Source organism: Ranitomeya imitator, chromosome 3 (genome assembly GCF_032444005.1).
Source record: "Ranitomeya imitator isolate aRanImi1 chromosome 3, aRanImi1.pri, whole genome shotgun sequence".
In the NCBI taxonomy this organism is placed as follows: Eukaryota; Metazoa; Chordata; class Amphibia; order Anura; family Dendrobatidae; genus Ranitomeya; species Ranitomeya imitator.
The window spans coordinates 133,442,825-133,467,606 of NC_091284.1; the positions used below are offsets into that span (position 1 = coordinate 133,442,825).

The window sequence follows — 24,782 nt, forward strand, 5'->3', positions numbered from 1 at the left end:
GCCTGGCAAACTCAAGGTAAATCAAATTTTTGTGATCAGTCAAGACCACCACACGATGTCTAGCACCCTCTAGCCAATGACGCCACTCCTCAAATGCCCACTTCATGGCCAAAAGTTCCCGATTACCAACATCATAATTCCGCTCAGCCGGCGAAAACTTTCTAGAAAAAAACGCGCATGGCTTCATCACTGAGCCATCGGAGCTTCTCTGTGACAAAACCGCCCCCGCTCCAATCTCGGAAGCATCAACCTCAACCTGAAAAGGGAGCGAAACATCTGGCTGACGCAACACAGGAGCAGAAGAAAACCGGCGCTTAAGTTCCTGAAAGGCCTCCACAGCCGCAGGAGACCAATTAGCAACATCAGCACCCTTCTTAGTCAAATCCGTCAAAGGCTTAACAACACTAGAAAAATTAGTTATAAAACGACGATAGAAATTAGCAAAGCCCAAGAACTTCTGTAGACTCTTAAGAGATGTAGGCTGCGTCCAGTCACAAATAGCCTGAACCTTGACGGGATCCATCTCAATAGTAGAAGGGGAAAAAATATACCCCAAGAAAGAAATCTTCTGGACTCCAAAGAGACACTTTGAGCCTTTTACAAACAAGGAATTGGCCCGCAGGACCTGAAACACCTTCCTGACCTGCTGAACATGAGACTCCCAGTCATCAGAAAAAACCAAAATATCATCCAAATACACAATCATAAATTTATCCAGATATTCACGGAAAATATCGTGCATAAAGGACTGGAAGACTGAAGGAGCATTAGAAAGTCCGAAAGGCATTACCAAATACTCAAAATGGCCCTCAGGCTTATTAAAAGGCGGTTTTCCACTCATCACCTTGCTTTATTCGTATAAGATTATACACACCCCGAAGATCAATCTTAGTGAACCATTTAGCCCCCTTAATTACGAGCAAACAAATCAGTCAACAATGGCAAAGGATACTGATATTTTACGGTAATCTTATTCAAAAGACGATAATCTATACAAGGCCTCAAGGAACCATCTTTTTTGGCCACGAAAAAAAAACCTGCTCCCAAAGGGGACAAAGATGGACGGATATGTCCCTTTTCCAAGGACTCCTTAACATAATCCCGCATAGTAGTATGCTCTGGCACTGACAGATTCAACAAACGACCTTTAGGAAATTTACTGCCTGGAATTAAATTTATAGCACAATCGCAATCCCTGTGAGGAGGAAGCGAACTGAGCTTAGGCTCCTCAAAAACATCCCGATAGTCAGACAAAAACACAGGAATCTCAGAAGGAGTAGATGAAGCGATAGAAATCGGAGGTGCATCATCATGAACCCCCTGACAACCCCAGCTTAACACAGACATCGATTTCCAGTCGAGGACTGGATTATGAGTTTGTAACCATGGCAGACCAAGCACTAGGACATCATGCAAATTATACAGTACCAGGAAGCGAATCACCTCCTGATGAACAGGAGTCATACGCATGGTCACTTGTGTCCAGTACTGAGGTTTATTCATAGCCAAAGGTGTAGAGTCAATTCCCTTCAAAGGAATAGGGACTTCCAGAGGCTCCAGACTAAACCCACAGCGATTGGCAAATGACCAATCCATAAGACTCAGGGCAGCGCCTGAATCCACATAGGCATCGACGGAAATGGATGATAATGAACAAATCAGAGTCACAGACAGAATGAACTTAGACTGTAAAGTACTAATGGCAACAGACTTATCAACCTTTTTTGTGCATTTAGAGCATGCTGATATAACATGAGCTGAATCACCACAATAAAAGCACAACCTTTTTTTCCGCCTATAATTTTGCCGTTCACTTCTGGACTGAATTTTATCACATTGCATTATCTCAGGTGACGGTTCAGACGACACCGCCAAATGGTGCACAGGTTTGCGCTCCCGTAAACGCCGATCAATCTGAATAGCCATAGTCATAGACTCATTCAGACCAGTAGGCGCAGGGAACCCAACCATAACATCTTTAATGGCCTCAGAAAGGCCATCTCTGAACCTTGCAGCCAGGGCGCACTCATTCCACTGAGTAAGCACCGACCACTTCCGAAATTTTTGACAATAAATTTCTGCTTCATCTTGCCCCTGAGAGAGGGCCAACAAAGCTTTTTCAGCCTGAATCTCTTGGTTAGGTTCCTCATAGAGCAAACCCAATGCCAGAAAAAACGCATCCGCATTAAGCAACACAGGGTCCCCTGGTGCCAATGCAAATGCCCAATCCTGAGGGTCACCCCGCAGGAAAGATATAATAATCTTGACTTGCTGAGCAGGGTCTCCAGAGGAGCGAGATTTCAAAGAAAGAAACAACTTGCAATTGTTCCTAAAATTCAGAAAACGAGATCTATCTCCAGAAAAAAACTCTGGGACAGGAATTCTAGGTTCAGACATAGGAGCATGTACAACAAAATCCTGTATATTTTGAACCTTAGCGGCAAGATTATTCAGGCTGGAAGCCAAACTCTGGACGTCCATGATAAACAGCTGGGATCAGAGCCATTCAAAGATTAAGAGGAGGAGGAAGTAGCCAGGCTGCAATAAGGCTAGGCAGCAAACTCTGAGGGAAAAAAAAAAAAAAAACTTCCTCAGACTACTTATCCTCCTACTTCAGCCAATACAATTAACACTTTGTGGGCCGGTTATACTGTCATGATCCCAATGGCAGGGGATCACTAAAGGACAAGCACAGATACAAACAAGCTCTAGGGCGATGGAACCTGAGCTGACCGCGACCCTGAACCTAACACACAAATAAAAGTAGCCGGGGAACGTGCCTACGATGATCCTAGACGTCTCGCTCCAGCCGAAGATCTAACTTCCCCTATTAGAAGAAACACAGACCTCTCTTGCCTCCAGAGAAATACCCCACAGAAATAGCAGCCCCCCACATATAATGACGGTGAAATGAGAGGAAAGCACATACGCAGTATGAAAACAGTTTCAGCAAAATGAGGCCCGCTAAAGCTAGATAGCAGAGGATACAAAAGTGAACTGCGCGGTCAGCGAAAAACCCTTCAAAAAACCATCCTGAAATTACTTGAACTCATGTGCCAACTCATGGTACATGAGGAGCAATTTCAGCCCACTAGAGCAACCAGCAGCAATAATCACATATCTGCAGGCTGGACTAAAAACCAAATAAAGCAAAACACCAAAACAGGAAAATCCAAACTTAGCTTGACCAGAAGATTCTAGGAGCAGGGAGCAGAGGTAACAAGACACACTGGATACATTGGTAACCGGCGAGGAAATGCCAGCAAAGCCAGGTTAAATAGGAAACTCCCATATCCTGATGGAACAGGTGGAACCCAGAGACCCAGGAAAGACAAGTCACCCAGTACCATCAGTAACCACCAGAGGGAGCCCAAAAACAGAACTCACAACAGCGGGCACCTACAGCTTAGTAACCGGGTTCCAGCACCGTCAGCTGGTCCTCGGTCGTGCCATTGGCTCTTGCACACTGGGGCAACGCATCCGGGTTCCAGCACCGCCAGCTGGTTCTCGGCAGTGTTTTTGTCACAGGTACTCCCTCGTGCCAAACCTGGTTTCAGCACCGTCAGCTGTTTCCGGGTTGTGTCAAACTCGCTGAGACGCCTATGCTTGCCCCGTCGTGGTGCGATCGGGTTAGCCAACTCCAGGGTGCCTCCAGTTTAGGAGCTTCCTATGTGGGCTGCGTGAACTGGTAGTCAAGGCTGGTTCTGTAGTGCCAGTAGGCCCAGCACCCCTGTAGGACTGTTGGGGTTCGGTAACTGCGGCTGCCTCGCGGCCTAGCTGTTCTCTCCTCTCCTGTGGGCCTTGGAGTCCACCACCAGGTTCCAGCACCATCAGCTGGTTCCGGGCCGAGCCTTTGGCTTAGGTGCCTCCTCCTGGGTATCCGAGTTCCGCCAACGTCAGGCGGTCCTTGGTAGTGCTTTTAAGCGCGGGCACCTACAGCTTAGTAACCGGGTTCCAGCACCGTCAGCTGGTCCTCGGTCGTGCCATTGGCTCTCGCACACTGGGGCAACGCATCTGGGTTCCAGCACCGCCAGCTGGTTCTCGGCAGTGTTTTTGTCACAGGTACTCCCTCGTGCCAAACCTGGTTTCAGCACCGTCAGCTGTTTCCGGGTTGTGTCAAGCTCACTGAGACGCCTATGCTTGCCCCGTCGTGGTGCGGTCGGGTTAGCCAACTCCAGGGTGCCTCCAGTTTAGGAGCTTCCTATGTGGGCTGCGTGAACTGGTAGTCAAGGCTGGTCCTGTAGTGCCAGTAGGCCCAGCTCCCCCTGTAGGACTGTTGGGGTTCGGTAACTGCGGCTGCCTCGCGGCCTAGCTGTTCTCTCCTCTCCTGTGGGCTTTCGGGTCCACCACCTGGTTCCAGCACCGTCAGCTGGTTCCGGGCCGAGCCTTTGGCTTAGGTGCCTCCTCCTGGGTATCCGAGTTCCGCCAACGCCTGGCGGTCCTCGGTAGTGCTTTTAAGCGCGGGCACCTACAGCTTAGTAACCGGGTTCCAGCACCGTCAGCTGGTCCTCGGTCGTGCCATTGGCTCTTGCACACTGGGGCAACGCATCCGGGTTCCAGCACCGCCAGCTGGTTCTCGGCAGTGTTTTTGTCACAGGTACTCCCTCGTGCCAAACCTGGTTTCAGCACCGTCAGCTGTTTCCGGGTTGTGTCAAACTCGCTGAGACGCCTATGCTTGCCCCGTCGTGGTGCGGTCGGGTTAGCCAACTCCAGGGTGCCTCCAGTTTAGGAGCTTCCTATGTGGGCTGCGTGAACTGGTAGTCAAGGCTGGTTCTGTAGTGCCAGTAGGCCCAGCTCCCCCTGTAGGACTGTTGGGGTTCGGTAACTGCGGCTGCCTCGCGGCCTAGCTGTTCTCTCCTCTCCTGTGGGCCTTGGGGTCCACCACCTGGTTCCAGCACCGTCAGCTGGTTCCGGGCCGAGCCTTTGGCTTAGGTGCCTCCTCCTGGGTATCCGAGTTCCGCCAACGTCAGGCGGTCCTTGGTAGTGCTTTTAAGCGCGGGCACCTACAGCTTAGTAACTGGGTTCCAGCACCGTCAGCTGGTCCTCGGTCGTGCCATTGGCTCTTGCACACTGGGGCAACGCATCTGGGTTCCAGCACCGCCAGCTGGTTCTCGGCAGTGTTTTTGTCACAGGTACTCCCTCGTGCCAAACCTGGTTTCAGCACCGTCAGCTGTTTCCGGGTTGTGTCAAGCTCACTGAGACGCCTATGCTTGCCCCGTCGTGGTGCGGTCGGGTTAGCCAACTCCAGGGTGCCTCCAGTTTAGGAGCTTCCTATGTGGGCTGCGTGAACTGGTAGTCAAGGCTGGTTCTGTAGTGCCAGTAGGCCCAGCTCCCCCTGTAGGACTGTTGGGGTTCGGTAACTGCGGCTGCCTCGCGGCCTAGCTGTTCTCTCCTCTCCTGTGGGCCTTGGGGTCCACCACCTGGTTCCAGCACCGTCAGCTGGTTCCGGGCCGAGCCTTTGGCTTAGGTGCCTCCTCCTGGGTATCCGAGTTCCGCCAACGTCAGGCGGTCCTTGGTAGTGCTTTTAAGCGCGGGCACCTACAGCTTAGTAACCGGGTTCCAGCACCGTCAGCTGGTCCTCGGTCGTGCCATTGGCTCTTGCACACTGGGGCAACGCATCTGGGTTCCAGCACCGCCAGCTGGTTCTCGGCAGTGTTTTTGTCACAGGTACTCCCTCGTGCCAAACCTGGTTTCAGCACCGTCAGCTGTTTCCGGGTTGTGTCAAGCTCACTGAGACGCCTATGCTTGCCCCGTCGTGGTGCGGTCGGGTTAGCCAACTCCAGGGTGCCTCCAGTTTAGGAGCTTCCTATGTGGGCTGCGTGAACTGGTAGTCAAGGCTGGTTCTGTAGTGCCAGTAGGCCCAGCTCCCCCTGTAGGACTGTTGGGGTTCGGTAACTGCGGCTGCCTCGCGGCCTAGCTGTTCTCTCCTCTCCTGTGGGCCTTCGGGTCCACCACCTGGTTCCAGCACCGTCAGCTGGTTCTCGGCAGTGTCTTTTGCTCTTGTACCTTCTGCTCCCCATCCTGGTTCCAGTACCGTCAGCTGGTTCCGGGCAGAGCCTTTGGCTTAGGTGTCTCCTTCTGGGTATCCAAGTTCCACCAACGTCAGGTGGTCTTTGGTAGTGCTTTCAGGCACGGGTACCTCCTGCTTAGTAACCGGGTTCCAGTAACGTCAGCTGGTCCTCGGTAGTTCCATTGGCTCTTGGACCTTCGGCTACCCATCCGGGTTCCAGTACCGTCAGCTGGTTGTCGGCAGTGTCTTTTGCTCTTGTATCTTCTGCTCCCCATCCTGGTTCCAGTACCGTCAGCTGGTTCTGGGCAGAGCCTTTGGCTTAGGTGCCTCCTTCTGGGTATCCGAGTTCCGCCAACGTCAGGCGGTCCTTGGTAGTGCTTTTTAGCACGGGTACCTCCTGCTTAGTAACCGGGTTCCAGTAACGTCAGCTGGTCCTCGGTACTTCCATAGGCTCTTGAACCTTCGGGTAGCCATCCGAGTTCCAGTTCCATCATCAGGTTCTTGGCATTTTCTCAGCCTTCTTGTACCTTCTGCTACATTTCCAAGTTGAAGACCCTAAAGTCGACGACCCGGAAGACCACCCCGATGACGACGACGACAACCCGGAAGACCACCCCGATGACGACGACGACGACAGCGGAGACGACGACGGCGGAGACGACGACGGCGGAGACGACGACGGCGGAGATGACGACACTGGAGACGACGACATGGAAGACCGAGAAGCAGAAGAACAAGAGGCTGCAGAACAAAGAGCAGAAGAACATTAAGAATAAGACTTAATATCAGAGCAAAAGATATTATCTAAATTATATGCAGAAGAAGACTAAGCAGTGTATGGGGGTGAGTCCGTTCCTCCTCGTGGTGCCCCTGGATAAAGCCTGATGCTGCAGGCCAAACTGAACGCGGACAAATGTAACTTTTGTGACTGGCAGAACGGAAGGTGTAATCTTCCAACTTTTATAGATAACAACTACGGGAATGCCTGTCACAAATGAGAATATGATGAAGAAGTAGAATAGGAAGAATAATACAGTTGAATAAAATGAATATGTAGAATAGGAAGAATAATAATAGTTGAATAAAATGAATATGAAGAATGTAATAAAAAAAAAAAAAAAAGGTAAAGGATGAAGAAGAAGATGAATAAGGTGAAGAAGAAGTTGATGTCAAAGATGCTGATGATGATGAAGATGAAAGTGTGGGAAAAGTAAAAAAAAAAAAGAAGGGGAAGGGCGTGGAATAGTGAAACATCAATATCTGACAAAACAAAAAAAAATATTTACATAGTCAATATCTTTGTCACTCCGAACGTCTTTAAAAAAAAAAAAAAAAACATGCTATTCTATTTGATTGGGCTAAACCTCTATGACTTTAATGTCTCCGCCACCTCCCCAAATACATCCTGCATTATTCTTAGTTGTTTTCCTTCATGTAGAATGAACCTACAAGGAAAGAAAGGGTTTATTTTAATTCCGATATTTTGGTCCCATTGACTTGCATTGGGATCGGGTATCGGTATCGGCGATATCCGATATTTTTTGAATATCGGCCGATCCTATCCGATACCGATACTTTCCGATATCGGAAGGTATCGCTCAACACTAACCATCAGCATGTCATCAGTGTTTTGCCTCAGTATAAGGGCTCGCTCATACTGGCAAATACTACATAGGAGTGTTATTTAATGAGGGAGAGCAGATCTCATCCAAGTGCAGTCCAATATATGGCGATGCAGGCAATGGAGAAGATGGAGAGATTAATCTCTCCTTCTCCTCACCTGTGATCCAATTCTCTCATGAAACAAGATCGGAGCACAGTAGCATGACAAGCGGTTCACGTTGGCAGTTTGAACCGAATGTCATCGGCATATCGCATCAGATGTTATACGCTAATGTGACCCCGGCCTACGGCCCATATGTTCGTTTTTACCATCAGTGTGTTATCAGTGTTTTTTAAGGATGGATAAAGAAATAAATAAATTAGAAAGCTTCTTCTATACTTTGCAATGTTAAACACAGATAGCGCATGGATAGCATATGGATGCCATCCATGTGCTGTACAGGATTTTCACAGACCCATAGACTTATCTTGCTCCTTGTCATTCGTGCTGCTGGAAAAAACCAGATCTGTCTGACACACGATCCATGAAAAACATAAACATGTGAATAGTACCATAGGTTAGAATGCATGCTGTACCTGTGAAAAAAACCCAGATATAACAAGTACTTGCAACATGGATGTCTGAATGAGGCCTCAAGGACATTTTTTTTAAAGGACATTGTTTTAGCTTGTTGAAATCGGATGACTTTATTGATAATGTTAAGAGAATCTTAATGCTGCAAATTACCATTACTCATTTAAGATAACTTTTGTAGTATTTTTTTTCTATATCTCCAGAAAGCACTATTTTCAGCTGACATTACTTTGTGTCCCAAGGGCAAAAATTCAAAAATTCGTAAAGAGAAACTCTATGTGAATTTTCAAGATACTGTATATACTTGAGTATAAGCCGAGATTTTCAGCCCATTTTTTTAGGCTGAAAGTGCCCCTCTCAGCTTATACTCGAAGTCATTGTCCCTGGGGGTCGGCATGGAAGGGGGAGCAGCAGGAGTGGCGGCTGTCACATCATACTCACCCCCTCCTGATGTGGTCTCTGCACATCCCTGCTTCTCAGATGGTCTAAGGCTCCTGCAGCTTTTCCTGTGTTCAGCGGTCACATGGTGCCGCTCATTAAAGTAATGAATATGGACGCGACTCCACGCCCATAGGTGTGGAGCGCATATTCACCTTTTGAGCGGTACCATGTGACAGCTGAACACAGGAACAAGCTGCCGGCACCAGAGACCATCTGAGAAGCAGAGACTGTGCCAGGATGGAGTGAGTATGACGGGGAAGGGTGAGCCATGCGATATTCACCTGTCCCTGTTCCACCACCGGGCTGTGTCTTCTGTGTCCTCTGACTGTGAGGTTCAGGTCAGAGGGTGCGATGATGTGTTTAGTTTACGCCCTCTGCCTGAACAATCACTGCAGAGACCTGGAAAACACAGCAGTGCGTGGCGGTGGAACGGGGACAGGTGAATATTGCAAGTGCTGGGGGCCTGAGCCAGCAGCGACACTGGCACCTGGACCCCATAGCGCATCGGTGTCCCTGTCTGCTCAGGACACTGGCACCTCCCCCAGCGACGAGAGGTGAGTACATCATTTTTTTTTTTAATCGCAGCAGTAGCATATGGGGCATATTATTCTATGGAGCATCTTATGGGGCCATCAATCTTTATGGAGCATTATATGGGGCATATTATTCTATGGAGCATCTTATGGGACCATTAACCTTTATGGAGCATTATATGGGACATATTATTCTATGGAACATCTTATGGGGCCATCAACCTTTATGGAGCATTATATAGGGCACATTTTTCTATGTAGCATCTTATGGGGCCATCAATAACCTTTTATGCAGCATTATATGGGGCATTTTTTTTAATATGGAGCATCTTATGGGGCCATTATTAACCTTTATGCAGCATTATATAGGGCATATTTTTGTATGGAGCATCTTATGGGGTCCATCATGAACTGTATGGAGCATTATATGGGGCTTCTGATTCAATATGGATATTCAAAAACATTTAACCTACTGATGTCTCAATTAATTTTACTTTTATTGATATCGATTTTTATTTTTGAAATTTAACAGTAGCTGCCGGCTGCATTTCCCATCCTAGGCTTATACTTGAATCAATAAGTTTTCCCAGTTTTTTGTGGCAAAATTAGCGGTCTCGGCTTATACACGAGTATATACAGCAAGTAAAATGGAGCCTACTAGGATCATGCAACGTGAGCTGTCTATTATTTCACTGATGTCCCTCAAATGCAGGGTCCCAAGATAATCTGCATGCATCATAAGAAATGGCTGCATAGTACTTGACTGTGCAGAAGAAATTGCCAAAATTGCACCCCCTCCGTGATATCAGTCAATGTTCTGCAAATTTTGCCGAAAGCTTCACCTTACAGACTTCCTCCTCTGTCACCTTTGCATGCACTTTGCACATAATAAAAATAAGTAAGAGCTTTCTGTCCCCTTTTAGCTGCTCTTTCTTCTATTTGCACCTGAATACCAGGGTGGAATTATCATTTTTTCCATCAGTAAATCACAAACTATAAAGAAATCAGTTTCCTTACCATCTTTGGTGCCATCTTAAAAAAGTATACATTTTCTTACCCGAAAGGCTTCTCTCATCCCTCCATTGTCTGCAATATTTTCTGCCAGAGTCTTTGTTCCTTTTACCTAAAATAATAATAGTGTATGATCACAAACATAATATAATACCAAACAAATATATAAATAATACATTGGACAAAATAATTGAGTAACTGTTTCTCACACTAGGACGTGAATTAAAAGGGTTGTCCAACTAACAAAGTTCATTTTAATCACTAGATCTTGGAAAAATAATGATTTCCACAATTGGAGATGTTAAAAATAATGTTCCTGTGCTGAGATAATCTTATACATGTGCCCCTGCTGTGTACTGTGTAATGGCTGTGTCTGACCGTACAGGGACATGGTCTGATCATACCACAGCTCCTGGGCAGGGGAGGATACAAAAGAGTATACAGACAGGACAGTATTTACATTTTTTTCCTTTGCTTTAGTACATTCTATGGTAAAATGAATCATGCCATTGAGAACTAAATCTTGTCCTGCAAAAAACAAGCCCTCGTAGATTTATGTTGACAGAACATTTAACAAGTTATGTCTGTTGGAAGAAGGCAAGGGAAAATGAAAGTGCAAAAATGAAAAATTCCCTGGTCCTTAAAGGGAATCTGTCAGCAGGATACCTTCTGCTTGACTGACGGGCTTTATGCTGTGTAACTTCAGGCAAAGGTGCCATCAGTCAAGCAGGAGGAAGCAGCGCTAAGTGAGGAATAGAGGTGGAGTGCAGAGGCTTCAGATGTACAAGTAGCTCTTTGGCCTCATTTACATATCAATTCAAACACTGATTTCTTAGTAATGGAGGAACGGAATGGCCATGTAAAGGTATTACTATATTTGCCTTTGGAAGAAGTACAAGCACAGATAAATAGTTTTATGACGAAATCCTGATAAAGCGGATTTTGAATTGGAGGAGACTGATGGACAGATTTGGTCATAAGACCCTCCATGAACGAGAAATGTAAGAACAGGAGCTCTGTGCAGTCTGCGATAAAGGTTGAAGTGAAGGAGGCAAATCTGTAATACTTATATTTTAGTACGTGCCACTAAATCATGTCCCCAATGCATTAATTTGTAGAGGAAGAATTTAAATAGAAATATTAAGGATGCTATGTCTTTAAGTCTAGGGTCATCCGAGAAAATTGGTCCCATGATGCTAATCACACTCTGATAATAATCTAAACAGAGTGTGATCATATTGTGATCTGATTTTCTTGGATGTGGAGAAAATGGAAAAAATAATGTCTCCATCCATTCCATTCTGTCAGTTCGCGAAAATGATGTCATCTAAGTGCAGTCCAATTTTTTTTTCCATGGGCTAGCATGGCCAAGGGAGATCCAAATATTAGAATCAAATCATGTATTCTACAACTTTTACAAAATTAGATATGGCCACAGCCCCATAGAAGAACATTGGTCCAAGTGCAATTCAATGTTTTGTCGGATCGCAGTCAGACCGAAATGCACAAGTGTCTATCACGTCTAATTTTACTCATTTATACTTTTGCTTACCTTTAATGAATATTTTAACATTCCATGCAGATATCATATAAGGAGTTGTAAGGAATCAATCTGTATATTATCATTTCACTCCATTTGGGCCATTCATGCTCACAGTGGTCAGTCTAGTCCTTGGGCCTTGGTATAAGTCACTATTTGTAGTAAATGTACACCAGGCCTATCCACACAGCAGTGATGATATGTAACTACAGAAAAAGCCTTTCGATGTCAAACATAAGCCGAAAGTGGCCTCCTGGTCCCAAAGATCTGAACGGATATCTAAGTATGGACCACGTTGGATCATTGAAGTGCACTATGGCTACTCAGCATTTTAATCACATTTTTCAATATTTTTAAAATGAACAACTTCCCAATTCATTCTAAGTAATCATAACAAATAACCCTAAAAAAATCAAAAACACAGGGAAACTCACATTCATTCCAGCTAATTTCCAGTAATACTCATTGTATTGGTCGACAACACATTTTGTTCTTTCTTTAAATTTTTCTTCTGACTCTGTAGTCCACCATGGGTGTAAATTTCCATCTTTGTCATACTTTCGGCCTATATAACACAAATAAGTAACTGAGTTATTCCGGTTAGGATAAACTGAGATTCTAGGTGCATTTATTTTTTTTCATTGAGCTGAAACATTACTGGCAATGAGAACTGGAAACTAAAATGATGAAACATAAAGGTTTTTTTATTTATTTAGACAAGAAATAAGGAAATATACTCACCGTTACTGTCAAAACCATGTGTGAACTCATGGCCAACAATGACTCCAATTGCTCCGTAGCTGAGGGATCTGTCAGAAAAACACACGAATGCATCTAAATACCAAAAAAAAATCTTTCAAACCTAGTTTTATAAAGAGTTATGATGTTCACCTCATCAGTTATTTTCTTATCAGGAACCAGCTAGGATTCAGAAATTAATTATTCATTTTCACTATGTTGCCTGGGAATATCACAGATCAAAGATGAAATGGGATTATCGGGCTGCCAGTTCTAATCATTTCCCCTGGGAAAGTTGGCAAATGTTTGACACTGATGCATGCAAATTCCGTTTTCATTATATTTTTTGAATCGGCGGCCAGTTTCATCTTACCTCCAGTGAAAACAGAAAACTTCAGAATTCTGTTTTATATCTTTCCACGTTGATAATTGTTATTCATTTCAGAGTACATGAAATCACCATGTAAAGTGTAAATGTAGAATATCTGCCACATCATAATTATGCTTCATTACCAGAGCATTTTGTTTTTACAAAGGCTGTGTTTAAATGACCTTTAAAGTTACAATTTTTTAGCTAGTTGGCATTGTGAGTGGCCATAAAGATTGTAATTTGCTTTGGGAGACCCAACACAAATATATTGCAAAGGTGGCCTATTAATTTCAGTAGGTAGCATCTAATGATTTATTTCTCATTTGGTGACACTGTAGTAGAACTGAACCATTGATGCCAAATCTCCTTGCGTTAGGGGTCCTATCAGTGAGGCATCTGGTTATTACTTTATTTATCTATTGTAATTTCTATGTTTAATTTTTTTTTTACAATTTTATAAAGCATCCCAAAAATAAAATCTGAATATGTGTTCTTGATCGTTTTATGTTTACATTGATTTATAATGAGTTATAGTGTTTAGATTAAGTCTATATGTTATTTATTTTGCATTTTCTACTAATTGTTTTTGCATTTTGCTACTCACCTTATTTATTTTAGCTTTATTTTGTAAGGTCATAACCCCTCCACCCACCGATATTAGAATATAATATATGTTTGTTTACTATATTGTACTTATGCTGTTCTTTAAGTCACCTATATTTTTCTCTAGTTACTATCCATCCTTGACTTGGATTATATAAAAGGCATAGAAATGCCCCATAAAGGCTCTATGTGAACAAAATGATAGTTTTATTTGGGCCTTTTAATCTTTTCATGACATCTGAAGTACATATACAGGTGCATCTCACAAAATTAGAATATCATCAAAAAGTTAATTTATTTCAGTTCTTCAATACAAAAAGTGAAACTCATCTATTATATAGAGTCATTACAAACAGAGTCATCTATTTCAAGTGTTTATTTCTGTTAATGTTGAGGATTATGGCTTAGAGCTAATGAAAACCCAAAAGTCATTATCTCAGTAAATTAGAATACTTTATAACTACAGCTTGAAAAAGTTATTTTAAAATCTGAAATGTTGGCCTATGAAATGTATGTTAAGTAAATGCACTCAATACTTGGTCGGGGCTCCTTTTGCATCAACTACTACATCAATGCGGCGTGGCATGGAGGCGATCAGCCTGCGGCACTGCTGAGGTGTTATGGAAGCCCAGGTTGCTTTGACAGCAGCCTTCAGCTCATCTGCATTGTTGGGTCTGGTACCTCTCATCTTGCTCTTGACAATACCCCAGAGATTCTTTATGGGGTTATGGTCAGGCAAGTTTGCTGGCCAATCGAGCTCAGTGATACTGTTGTTTTTAGACCAGGAATTGCTACTTTTGGCAGTGTGGACAGGTGCCAAGTCCTGCTGAAGAATGAAATTTCCATCTCCAAAAAGCTTGTCGGCAGAGGGAAGCATGAAGTGCTCTAAAATTTTGTGGTACACGGCTGTGCTGACTTTGGTCTTCTTAAAATAGAATGGCCCTACACCAGCAAAAGACATGGCTTCCCAAACCATCACTGATTGTGGAAACTTCATATGACAATGTAAGCAGAAAAATAAAACAGTTATGTCTCTGGGAATGAGGAGAGGAAAAAAATAAAAAAGCAAAAATGAAAAATGCCTGTAGGAGGAAGCGGTTAAAGAGAATCTGTCAGAAGGGTCAACTATCCTAAGCCATCTAAATAGGCATGTAGGTCATCGTAAATTGAAACAAATGTTACCTTGATATCTGTGATGTAACATAGTAACATAGTTATTAAGGTTGAAGGAAGACTTTAAGTCCATCTAGTTCAACCCATAGCCTAACCTAACATGCCCTAACATGTTGATCCAGAGGATGTGATGTCTATTCCAGAGAAATCTACATTTTTTCTTATATATAAATGTGAAGTTAAGCTCTATGGGTCACATGGGACTGATCTGCACGAGAATCTGCCTCCGGAGTTTACTTCTAATAAAAGGGGATATTGTCAGTGTGATATGTAATGCTTTCCATTGTTACCAGTGTGATGTGTAATATCCGCTCTCTGCTCTCCTGATTTCACTGCAGAGCTGTGTGTGATTATACCTAACAGATCTGCAGGTTCCTCTCAGCTTCAGCTTCCATCTCACAGGCAGACAGGGTTGCAATACAGCAGAGCTGTGAGAACTGAAACTGCAAACATGTTTGTTATGAGACAAAGTTCAGATCTACTGTTCTTTGTTTTTTACGTGTCTCACACTGGTAATTCCACCTTTCATGTAAAATAATAATAATAATAATTTGTATTTATATAGCGCCAACATATTCCGCAGCACTTTACAATTAAGAGGGGACATGTACAGACAATAAATTCAATACAAGTTAAGACAATTTAAACAGTGACATTAGGGGTGAGGTCCCTGCTCGCAAGCTTACAATCTACAAGGAAATGGGGGGGACACAATAGGTGAAAAGTGCTTGTTATTTCAGGTCTGGCAATTATAATAAATAGGGATTTTCATATAAAGCTGCATGATCCAGTCATCAGCCCATGTGTTTAAGTGCAATAGTCAAGTATCAAGTGCAGTTATCGTGTGCATGGAGGGTGTGGAGACAGATGGACAGATGAATAGTAGGGTGCATATTCACATGCAGATAATATTTGGAAGGAGGGAACAGTACAAAGTTAGTTTACTGAGTAGTTGATGTGGTAGGCTTGTTTGAAGAGATGGGTAGCAGTCTGATCGTCTGGGGAAGAGCAGTCCAGAGAGCTGGCGCAGAACGAGAGAAGTCTTGGAGATGGAGGTGCGAGGTTCAGATTACGGGGGATGTTAGTCTTAGGTCATTTGTAGAACGGAGGGCACGTGTAGGGCGATAGACTGAGATGAGAGAGGAGATATAAGGCGGTGCAGAACTGTGGAGAGCTTTGTGGGTGAGAGAGATGAGTTTATACTGGACCCTGTAGAGAATGGGTAGCCAGTGTAATGACTGGCACAAGAGGGAGGCATCGGTGAAGCGGCTGGACAGAAATATGACCCTGGCTGCTGCATTCAAGATGGATGGAGAGGAGAAAGTTTGGTAAGAGGGAGACCGAACAGAAGAGAGTTGCAGTAGTCCAGACGGGAATGAATGAGAGCGACAGTAAGAGTCTTAGCAGTTTCAAAGGTGAGAAAAGGTCAGATTCTGGAGATAATCTCTGGGGGGCAGATTCTTATGCATAATCAGTGTCTGGCCTAGAGCCTGGAATAGCTCATTTACATGCAAGAAAAATGTGGCTTTCTCTGAAATAAGACATCATATCTCAGATATCAAGTTATCATTTTATTCAGCTTCCTAGGGGGATTGGTTCTACTTGCCGATTCCATTTTAGACCCAGTTTTGTCTTCCCAGGGATCACCAGATATGTTATTTTACTTTAGGAGGTATACAGAATGAAGCACTTTTTGAGATTGGAATGCAAAAACACCCAACTAAACTTTTGAAGCTGCTTTATTTCTTACATGGCCCCTTTTTACATCTACTATATAATTGTCTAAGGGTCACTTCCGTCTGTCCTTCTGTCTGTCTTTCTGTCTGTCTGTCACGGATATTCATTGGTCGCGGCCTCTGTCATGGAATCTAAGTCGCTGATTGGTCGACTCGTGGCAAAACGCCCATGACCATTGCCACGACCAATCAACGATGGCCACAATCCGGCGGCAATATGGCCGCTCTTTCCTCCCCACAGTCAGTGCCCGCTCCATACTCCCCTCCAGTCATCTAGTCATCCCTCACACAGGGTTAATGCCAGCGTCACCGTAGCGCGGTGTAACGCACTCCGGTTACGCAGCTATTAACCCTGTGTGACCAACTTTTTACTATTGATGCTGCGTATGCAGCATCAATAGTAAAACGATCTAATGTTAACAATAATAATAATAATAATAATAATAAAGGTTATTCTCACCCTCCGACGTGCGTGCTGTCCTCGGCAGTGCAAGCGGCAGGTTCCGGTTCCAAAGATGCTATGTGAGAAAGACCTTCCATGATGTCACGGTCATGTGACCGTGACATCATCACAGGTCCTGTGCTCATACCAACCCTGGGACCGGAAGCTGCCGCGTGCACCGCACACAGGCGACATGACTACAAGGGGCCTTCGGAGGGGGAGTATATGTTTATTTTTTATTTTTTAACCTGTTACATACATGGCTGGGCAATATACTATGTAGCTGGGCAATATACTACATGACTGGCCAATATGCTACGTGATTGGGCAGCATACTATGTGTCTGTGCTGTATACTACGTGGCTCTGTGCTGTATACTACGTCGCTGTGCAATACACTACGTGGCTGGGCAATATACTACATCACTGGGCAATATACTACGTGACTGGGCAATATACTATGTGACTGGGCAATATACTACGTGGCTGGGCAATATACTATGTCGCTGGGCAATATACTACGTGGCTGGGCAATATACTACGTGGCTGGGCAATATACTACGTGGGCTGTGCAATATACTATGTCACTGGGCAATATACTACGTGACTGGGCAGTATACTACGTGGCTGTGCAATATACTACGTGGACATGCATATTCTAGAATACCCGATGCGTTAGTATCGGGCCACCATCTAGTAGCTATATAATGGCTCAAAAAGCAAATAAAGTAAATTATTTGAACGATAAATCTTTTTTTATGGCCACCATATATATTCAGCTATGTTCCTTTACTTCAAAATAAAAATATTAGTGATTTGGAATTCATATATTTTTATTAAACGAGCATTTGTGGTGGACTCATTTGTTCTTAGGGTATGTGCACACGTTGTGGATTTGCCTGTGGAATTTTCTGAGCAGATTCTTCCTCTCTTTGCAGAGAGCGCAGGTAAAAATCCGTGCAGATTTGATGTGCTTTTGATGCGGATTTTCATGCGGATTTGTATGCGTTTTGGTAAGCTAAATAAAGATCTACTATTTAACAATAACAAAATTGTGATTTCATTTCTTTGTCCAACCTCTTCTTTTACAAACTCCATTGAAGACCATAATATCATTACATACCATGTTCACATATAATGTTTACATACACAAAACAAATATAAGTGAATATCTATCTACAGTATCTATCTATCTATCTATCTATCTATCTATCTATCTATAGATCTATAGATATATCTATAGATAGAAAAAATCTGCATTAGTCCGGGGTCGCATTTGCGAAAAATGCATCTCCGCAGCAAAACCACAGATCTTTTTAAACCTGTTGTTTTGCTGTGGATTTGACTGACTCAATGGAAGTCAATGGGTGCAGAAACGCTGCAGATCCGCAAAAAAGAATTGACATGCTGTGGAAAAAAAACGCTGCAAATCCGCGCAGATTTTTCCGCAGCATGTGCACAACAATTCTCAATTTCCCATTGACTTACATAGGTGGTGCACTACACTGCGGATTTGATGCAATTCCATGCTTCCAAAAACACTGCACATCCGCATCAAAATCTGCAATGTGTGCACTTAGCCTTATTGTCTTTTCCTTTGTACTTAATTTCAGTCTAATCACAATGTACCTTTCAAGCAGTACACACATTAGATAGACATTTCTATTTTTTTCAACTGTTTCTTTAAAATAAAATCAATCACAATGCGAACATGGTTCTTACCTTATCACCACAATGTGGCATTAGAGAACTCACAGTAAGCAGCATAATTATAAAAGAAAAAAAAACAGTATATCTTCTTCTAATGAAAGAAACACTGCATCTCGGTATAAAGGGGAAATACAAATAAAGGCCACACTATATGGTGGAGATAAACACTGACATTTCCCTTCCCCAACTGTGTCAAATACATTAATATGAGCTTTAATGGTCTTTTCTATTAAGTGTTTTGTAACACTCTGACCCGAGTGGTTTAAACGGCGAGGTTATTACCGTCATTCTTGTGTAAGGCCACATATAGAAGAAGCAACAATCATTTCAGGTGATAAGTGGAGGCTTTCTGCCTAATGGGGAACTGGAAAATTGAGAAACTGCCCACTTGCCTTCATTAAGCTTTTTATATCAAAAGTGTTATCTTTGATAAATGCTGAAATTAAGCATATTGAAGTCCTGCTGTCTTTTATTACATAAATCAGGCAAGGCTGCACATGCACATATTTCCTGTAACTATTCAGAAAAAATACATTTCATAAGGCCCGAGTGGAACAGGTATTTTAGCATTCGGCTACTTTCCTATCTCCTTTTGTTTAACCCCTTAGCGACCGCCGATACGCCTTTTAACGGCGGCCGCTAAGGGTACATAAACCACAGCGCCGTTAATTAACGGCGCTGTGGAAAAAGTAAATAGCGCCCCCCAGAGGCCGATTTTCTCCGGGGTCTCGGCTGCCGGGGGTAGCCGAGACCCCAGAGAACATGATTCGGGGGGTTTTTAACCCACCCCGCATTTGCGATTGCCGGTAATTAACCGTTTACCGGCGATCGCAAAAAAAAAAGAAAAAAAAAAGCGATCTCTTTTTAATTTCTCTGTCCTCCGATGTGATCGCACATCGGAGGACAGAGAAAAGGGGTCCCAGGTGGCCCCCCAATACTCACCTAGCTCCCCCGATGCTCCTCGTGTCTCCCGGTGGGCGCCGCCATCTTCAAAATGGCGGGCGCATGCGCAGTGCGCCCGCCGGCCGGCACCGGGAGAATCTTTGGGGTCTCGGCTGCCGTGGTTAGCCGAGACCCCAAAGAGCATGATCGGGGTCGGTTTTACCGACCCCTGTTTTGCGATCGCCGGTAATTAACTGTTTACCGGCGACCGCAAAAAAAAAAAAAAAAGTAAAGTGTAATTCTCTGTCCTCTGATGTGATCGCACATCAGAGGACAGAGAAATAGGGGGATTCGGGGACCCTACAGTACTCACCTGTGTCCCTGGATCCTCTTGCTGCTCCTCCTGGCCGCCGGCAGAAGAACATGGCGGGCGCATGCCCAGTGCGCCCGCCATCTGTCTCCATCTGCCGGCCGGCAGGAGAACAGCAGTTGGGGCTAAAATTAGGGTTAGGGGTAGGGTTAGGGGTAGGGTTAGGGTTAGGGGTAGGGTTAGGGTTAGGGTTAGGGTTAGGGGTAGGGTTAGGGGTAGGGGTAGGGTTAGGGGTAGGGGTAGGGTTAGGGGTAGGGTTAGGGGTAGGGTTAGGGTTAGGGGTAGGATTAGGGGTAGGGGTAGGGGTAGGGTTAGGGGTAGGGTTAGGGGTAGGGTTAGGTTAGGGGTAGGGGTAGGGTTAGGGGTAGACGTAGGGTTAGGGGTAGGGTTAGGGCTAGGGTTAGGGCTAGGGTTGGGGCTAAATTTAGGGTTTGGGTTGGGGCTAAATTTAGGGTTAGGCTTCTTTCACACTTACGTCGGTACGGGGCCGTCGCAATGCGTTGGCCCGACATACCGACGCACATTGTGAAAATTGTGCACAACGTGGGCAGCAGCTGTAGTTTTTCAACGCATCCGCTGCCCAATCTATGTCCTGGGGAGGAGGGGGCGGAGTTACGGCCACGCATGCGCGGTCAGAAATGGCGGAAGCGACGTACAAAAAAACGTTTCATTGAACGTTTTTTTGTGCCGACGCTCCGCCAAAACACAACTGATCCAGTGCACGACGGACGCGACGTGTGGCCATCTGTCACGATCCGTCGGCAATACAAGTCTATGGGCAAAAAACGCATCCTGCGGGCACATTTGCAGGATCCGTTTCTTGTCCAAAACGACGGATTGCGATGGAATGCCAAACGACGCAAGTGTGAAAGTAGCCTTAGGGCTAGGGTTAGGGTTGGGGCTAAAGTTAGGGCTAGGGTTGGGGCTAAAGTTAGGGTTAGAGCTGGGATTAGGGTTAGGGTTTGGATTAGGGTTGGTATTAGGGTTAGGGTTGGCATTAGGGTTACGCTTGGGATTAGGGTTAGGTTTGGGATTAGGGTTAAGGTTAGGGTTGTGATTAGGGGTGTATTGGGATTAGGGTTAGGTTTGAGGTTAGGGTTGAGATTAGGATTAGGGGTGTGTTTGATTTAGGGTTTTGATTAGGGTTATGGTTAGGGTTGACATTAGGGTTGTTTTGGGGTAAGGGTTGTGATTATGGTTAGGGTTAGTGATTAGGATTATGGATCAGGTTGGGATTAGGGTTAGGGGTGTGTTGGGGTTAGGGTTGGAGCTAGAATTGGGGGGTTTCCACTGTTTAGGTACATCAGGGGGTCTCCAAACACGACAGCCAATTTTGCGCTCAAAAAGTCAAATGGTGCTCCCTCCCTTCTGAGCTCTGCCGTGCGCCCAAACAGTGGGTTACCCCCACATATGGGGCATCAGCGTACTCGGGATAAATTGGAAAACAACTTCTGGGGTCCAATTTCTCTTGTTACCCTTGTGAAAATAAAAACTTGGGGGCTACAATATCTTTTTTGTGAAAAAAAAAATATTTTTTATTTTCACGACTCTGCATTCTAAACTTCTGTGAAGCACTTGGGCATTCGAAGTTCTCACCACACATCTAGATAAGTTCCTTGGGGGGTCTAGTTTCCAAAATGGGGTCACTTGTGGGGGGTTACTACAGTTTAGGTATATCAGGGGCTCTGCAATCGCAACATAATGCCCACAGACCATTCTATCAAAGTCTGCATTCCAAAAAGGCGCTCCTTCCCTTCCGAGCTCTGCCGTGCGCCCAAACAGTGGTTTACCCCCACATATGGCGCATCAGCGTACTCGGGATAAATTGGACAACAACGATTGCAGTCCAATTTCTCCTGTTACCCTTGTGAAAATAAAAACTTGGGGGCTACAATATCTTTTTTGTGGAAAAAAAAATATTTTTTATTTTCACGACTCTGCATTCTAAACTTCTGTGAAGCACTTGGGCATTCAAAGTTCTCACCACACATCTAGATAAGTTCCTTGGGGGGTCTAGTTTCCAAAATGGGGTCACTTGTGGAGGGTTTCTACTGGTTAGGTACATCAGGGGCTCTGCAAACGCAACATAATACCCGCAGACCATTCTATCAAAGTCTGCATTCCAAAACGGCGCTCCTTCCTTCCGAGCTCTGCCGTGCGCCCAAACAGTGGTTTACCCCCACATATGGGGTACCAGCATACTCAGGACAAATTGGACAACAACTTTCTGGGTCAAATTTCTCTTGTTACCCTTGTGAAAATAAAAACTTGGGGGCTAAAAAATCTTTTTTGTGGAAAAAAAAACATTTTTATTTTCACGGCTCTGCATTATAAACTTCTGTGAAGCACTTGGGCATTCAAGGTTCTCACCACACATCTAGATAAGTTCCATGTGGGGTCTAGTTTCCAAAATGGGGTCACTTGTGGGGGGTTTCCACTGTTTAGGCACATAAGGGGCTCTCCAAACGCGACATGGCGTCCGATCTCAATTCCAGCCAATTCTACATTGAAAAAGTAAAACGGCGCTCCTTCACTTCCAAGCTCTGCGGTGCGCCCAAACAGTGGTTTACCCTCACATATGGGGTATCGACATATTCAGGAGAAATCGCACAACAACTTTTGTGGTCTAATTTCTCCTGTTACCCTTGTGAAAATAAGAATTTGTGGGCGAAAAGATCATTTTTGTGTAAACAAAAGCGATTTTTTATTTTCACGGCTGTACGTTATAAACTTCTGTGAAGCACTTGGGGGTTCAAAGTGCTCACCACACATCTAGATAAGTTCCTTAAGGGGTCTAGTTTCCAAAATGGTGTCACTTGTGGGGAGTTTCCACTGTTTAGGCACATCAGGGGCTCTCTAAACGTGACATGGCGTCCGATCTCAATTCCAGCCAATTCTGCATTGAAAAAGTCAAACGGCGCTCCTTCACTTCTAAGTTCTGCGGTGCGCCCAAAAAGTGGTTTACCCCCACATATGGGGTATTGGCGTATTCAGGAGAAATTGCATAACAAAATTTATGGTTACATTTCTGTTTTTACACTTGTGAAAATAAAAAAAATGGTTCTGAATTAAGAACCAAAAAAGTGAAATGTTCATTTTTTCCTTCCACATTGTTTCAGTTCCTGTGAAGCACGTAAAGGGTTAATAAACTTCTTGAATGTGGTTTTGAGAACCTTGAGGGGTGTAGTTTTTAGAATGGTGTCACACTTCATTATTTTCTATCATATAGACCCCTCAAAATGACTTCAAATGTGATGTGGTCCCTAAAAAAAATGGTGTTGTAAAAATGAGAAATTGCTGGTCAACTTTTAACCCTTATAACTCCCTAACAAAAAAAAAATTTGTTTCCAAAATTGTGCTGATGTAAAGTAGACATGTGGGAAATGTTATTTATTAACTATTTTTCATGACATATCTCTCTGATTTAAGGGCATAAAAATACAAAGTTTGAAAATTGCAAAATTTTAAAAATTTTCGCCATATTTCTGTTTTTTTCATAAATAATCGCAAGTAATATCGAAGAAATGTTACCACTAACATGAAGTACAATATGTCATGAAAAAACAATCTCAGAATCAGCGGGATCCGTTGAAGCGTTCCAGAGTTATAACCTCATAAAGTGACAGTGGTCAGAATTGCAGATATTGGCCTGGTCATTAAGTACCAAATTGGCTCTGTCACTAAGGGGTTAAACGACACTATAATCTGCCATTTTTTTTTGTTTTTTAATCATTTCCACTTTTGGCGTTATTCATAAGGGCTCATTTTTACACCCAATTTTCATGAACAAATGCTATGTGTGTTTTTCACAGATAGCACTTGTACGTGTGATAGTCTATGGGGACGTGATTTTCCGTTGGCCGAGCAGTCTGCAGAAAATCATGGAGATTTCATCCTAGGGTCTGATCAAAATCAGCAATGCTAGTCAATGGGAAGATGAAAAAATTAGACCACACTCAGATAACATTTGAGTGTACTGTATTCCGATTCTCACGGACTGTCAGAATGGGGAAGATGGACAACCTTTATTTTTATTTCTCCACGTATGAGAAAAACAGATGACACTCGAAACTTTGATCAGAATAATCAGCCCATTTTTCTCATACTTGGAAACATCGCACATGTGAATGAGCGCTAATAGTTGTAGACTTAATGCACTCTATATAAACAAGGTTTGGAAATAACAAGAGGTCAATCACACTGGTGCTCATCACTGGGTAAGTTGATTGCACCAAAGGAGGGGCTGGTGCAAAAAGAGATACCCCTCAGCTGCTAGAATCTAAAGCAGAATATGTGCCAATCCTGATTAAGAATAAAGAATCAATACCACAGTACAAGATACCGCACTTGGGGGTGAATCAGCTAGGTAACCAGATCAAAGATGGACCACTTGATCTGGTGGGTCGACTTCAATGATACAGCTGGATAATCCTTTTTAAGGATATAGACACTGATGCCCCATGAGTAAGATAAAGCACACAATAATAATAATTGGTTTGGAAATGGAGAACATTTGCCGAGCTCAGTAGAAAGGTAACTCCGACATCCAAAACCGTCCGATTCCAGTATATACTTTTACAACATATTAATTCTTGGAGGAATTTTTTTTTTTAAATTCCCTTTCATGGAGATATACAGTACTACAAGGTTTCTGCACTACCAAGCATTGTACCAGTATATACAGTGGGCCAAAAAAGCATTTAGTCAGTCAGCAATAGTGCAAGTTCCACCACTTAAAAAGATGAGAGGCGTCTGTAATTTACATCATAGGTAGACCTCAACTATGGGAGACAAACTGAGAAAAAAAAAATCCAGAAAATCACAGTCTGTTTTTTTAACATTTTATTTGCATATTATGGTGGAAAATGAGTATTTGGTCAGAAACAAAATTTCATCTCAATACTTTGTAATATATCCTTTGTTGGCAATGACAGAGGTCAAACGTTTTCTGTAAGTCTTCACAAGGTTGCCACACACTGTTGTTGGTATGTTGGCCCATTCCTCCATGCAGATCTCCTCTACAGCAG

At 43.9% G+C, this 24,782-nt stretch overlaps 1 protein-coding gene across 1 annotated transcript in view; it reads right to left on the reverse strand.

Annotated features, from left to right (window-relative positions):
* The window catches only part of PHEX (phosphate regulating endopeptidase X-linked), a 467,693-nt gene that overhangs the window by 40,887 nt on the left and 402,024 nt on the right, over positions 1-24,782 (reverse strand). The window contains exons 17-19 of the mRNA XM_069761473.1: positions 12,474-12,541; positions 12,167-12,297; positions 10,239-10,304 (exon numbers count right to left, since the gene is read on the reverse strand). Coding sequence (XP_069617574.1) covers positions 10,239-10,304; positions 12,167-12,297; positions 12,474-12,541 — 265 coding nt within the window. The remainder of the gene's footprint in view (positions 1-10,238; positions 10,305-12,166; positions 12,298-12,473; positions 12,542-24,782) is intronic.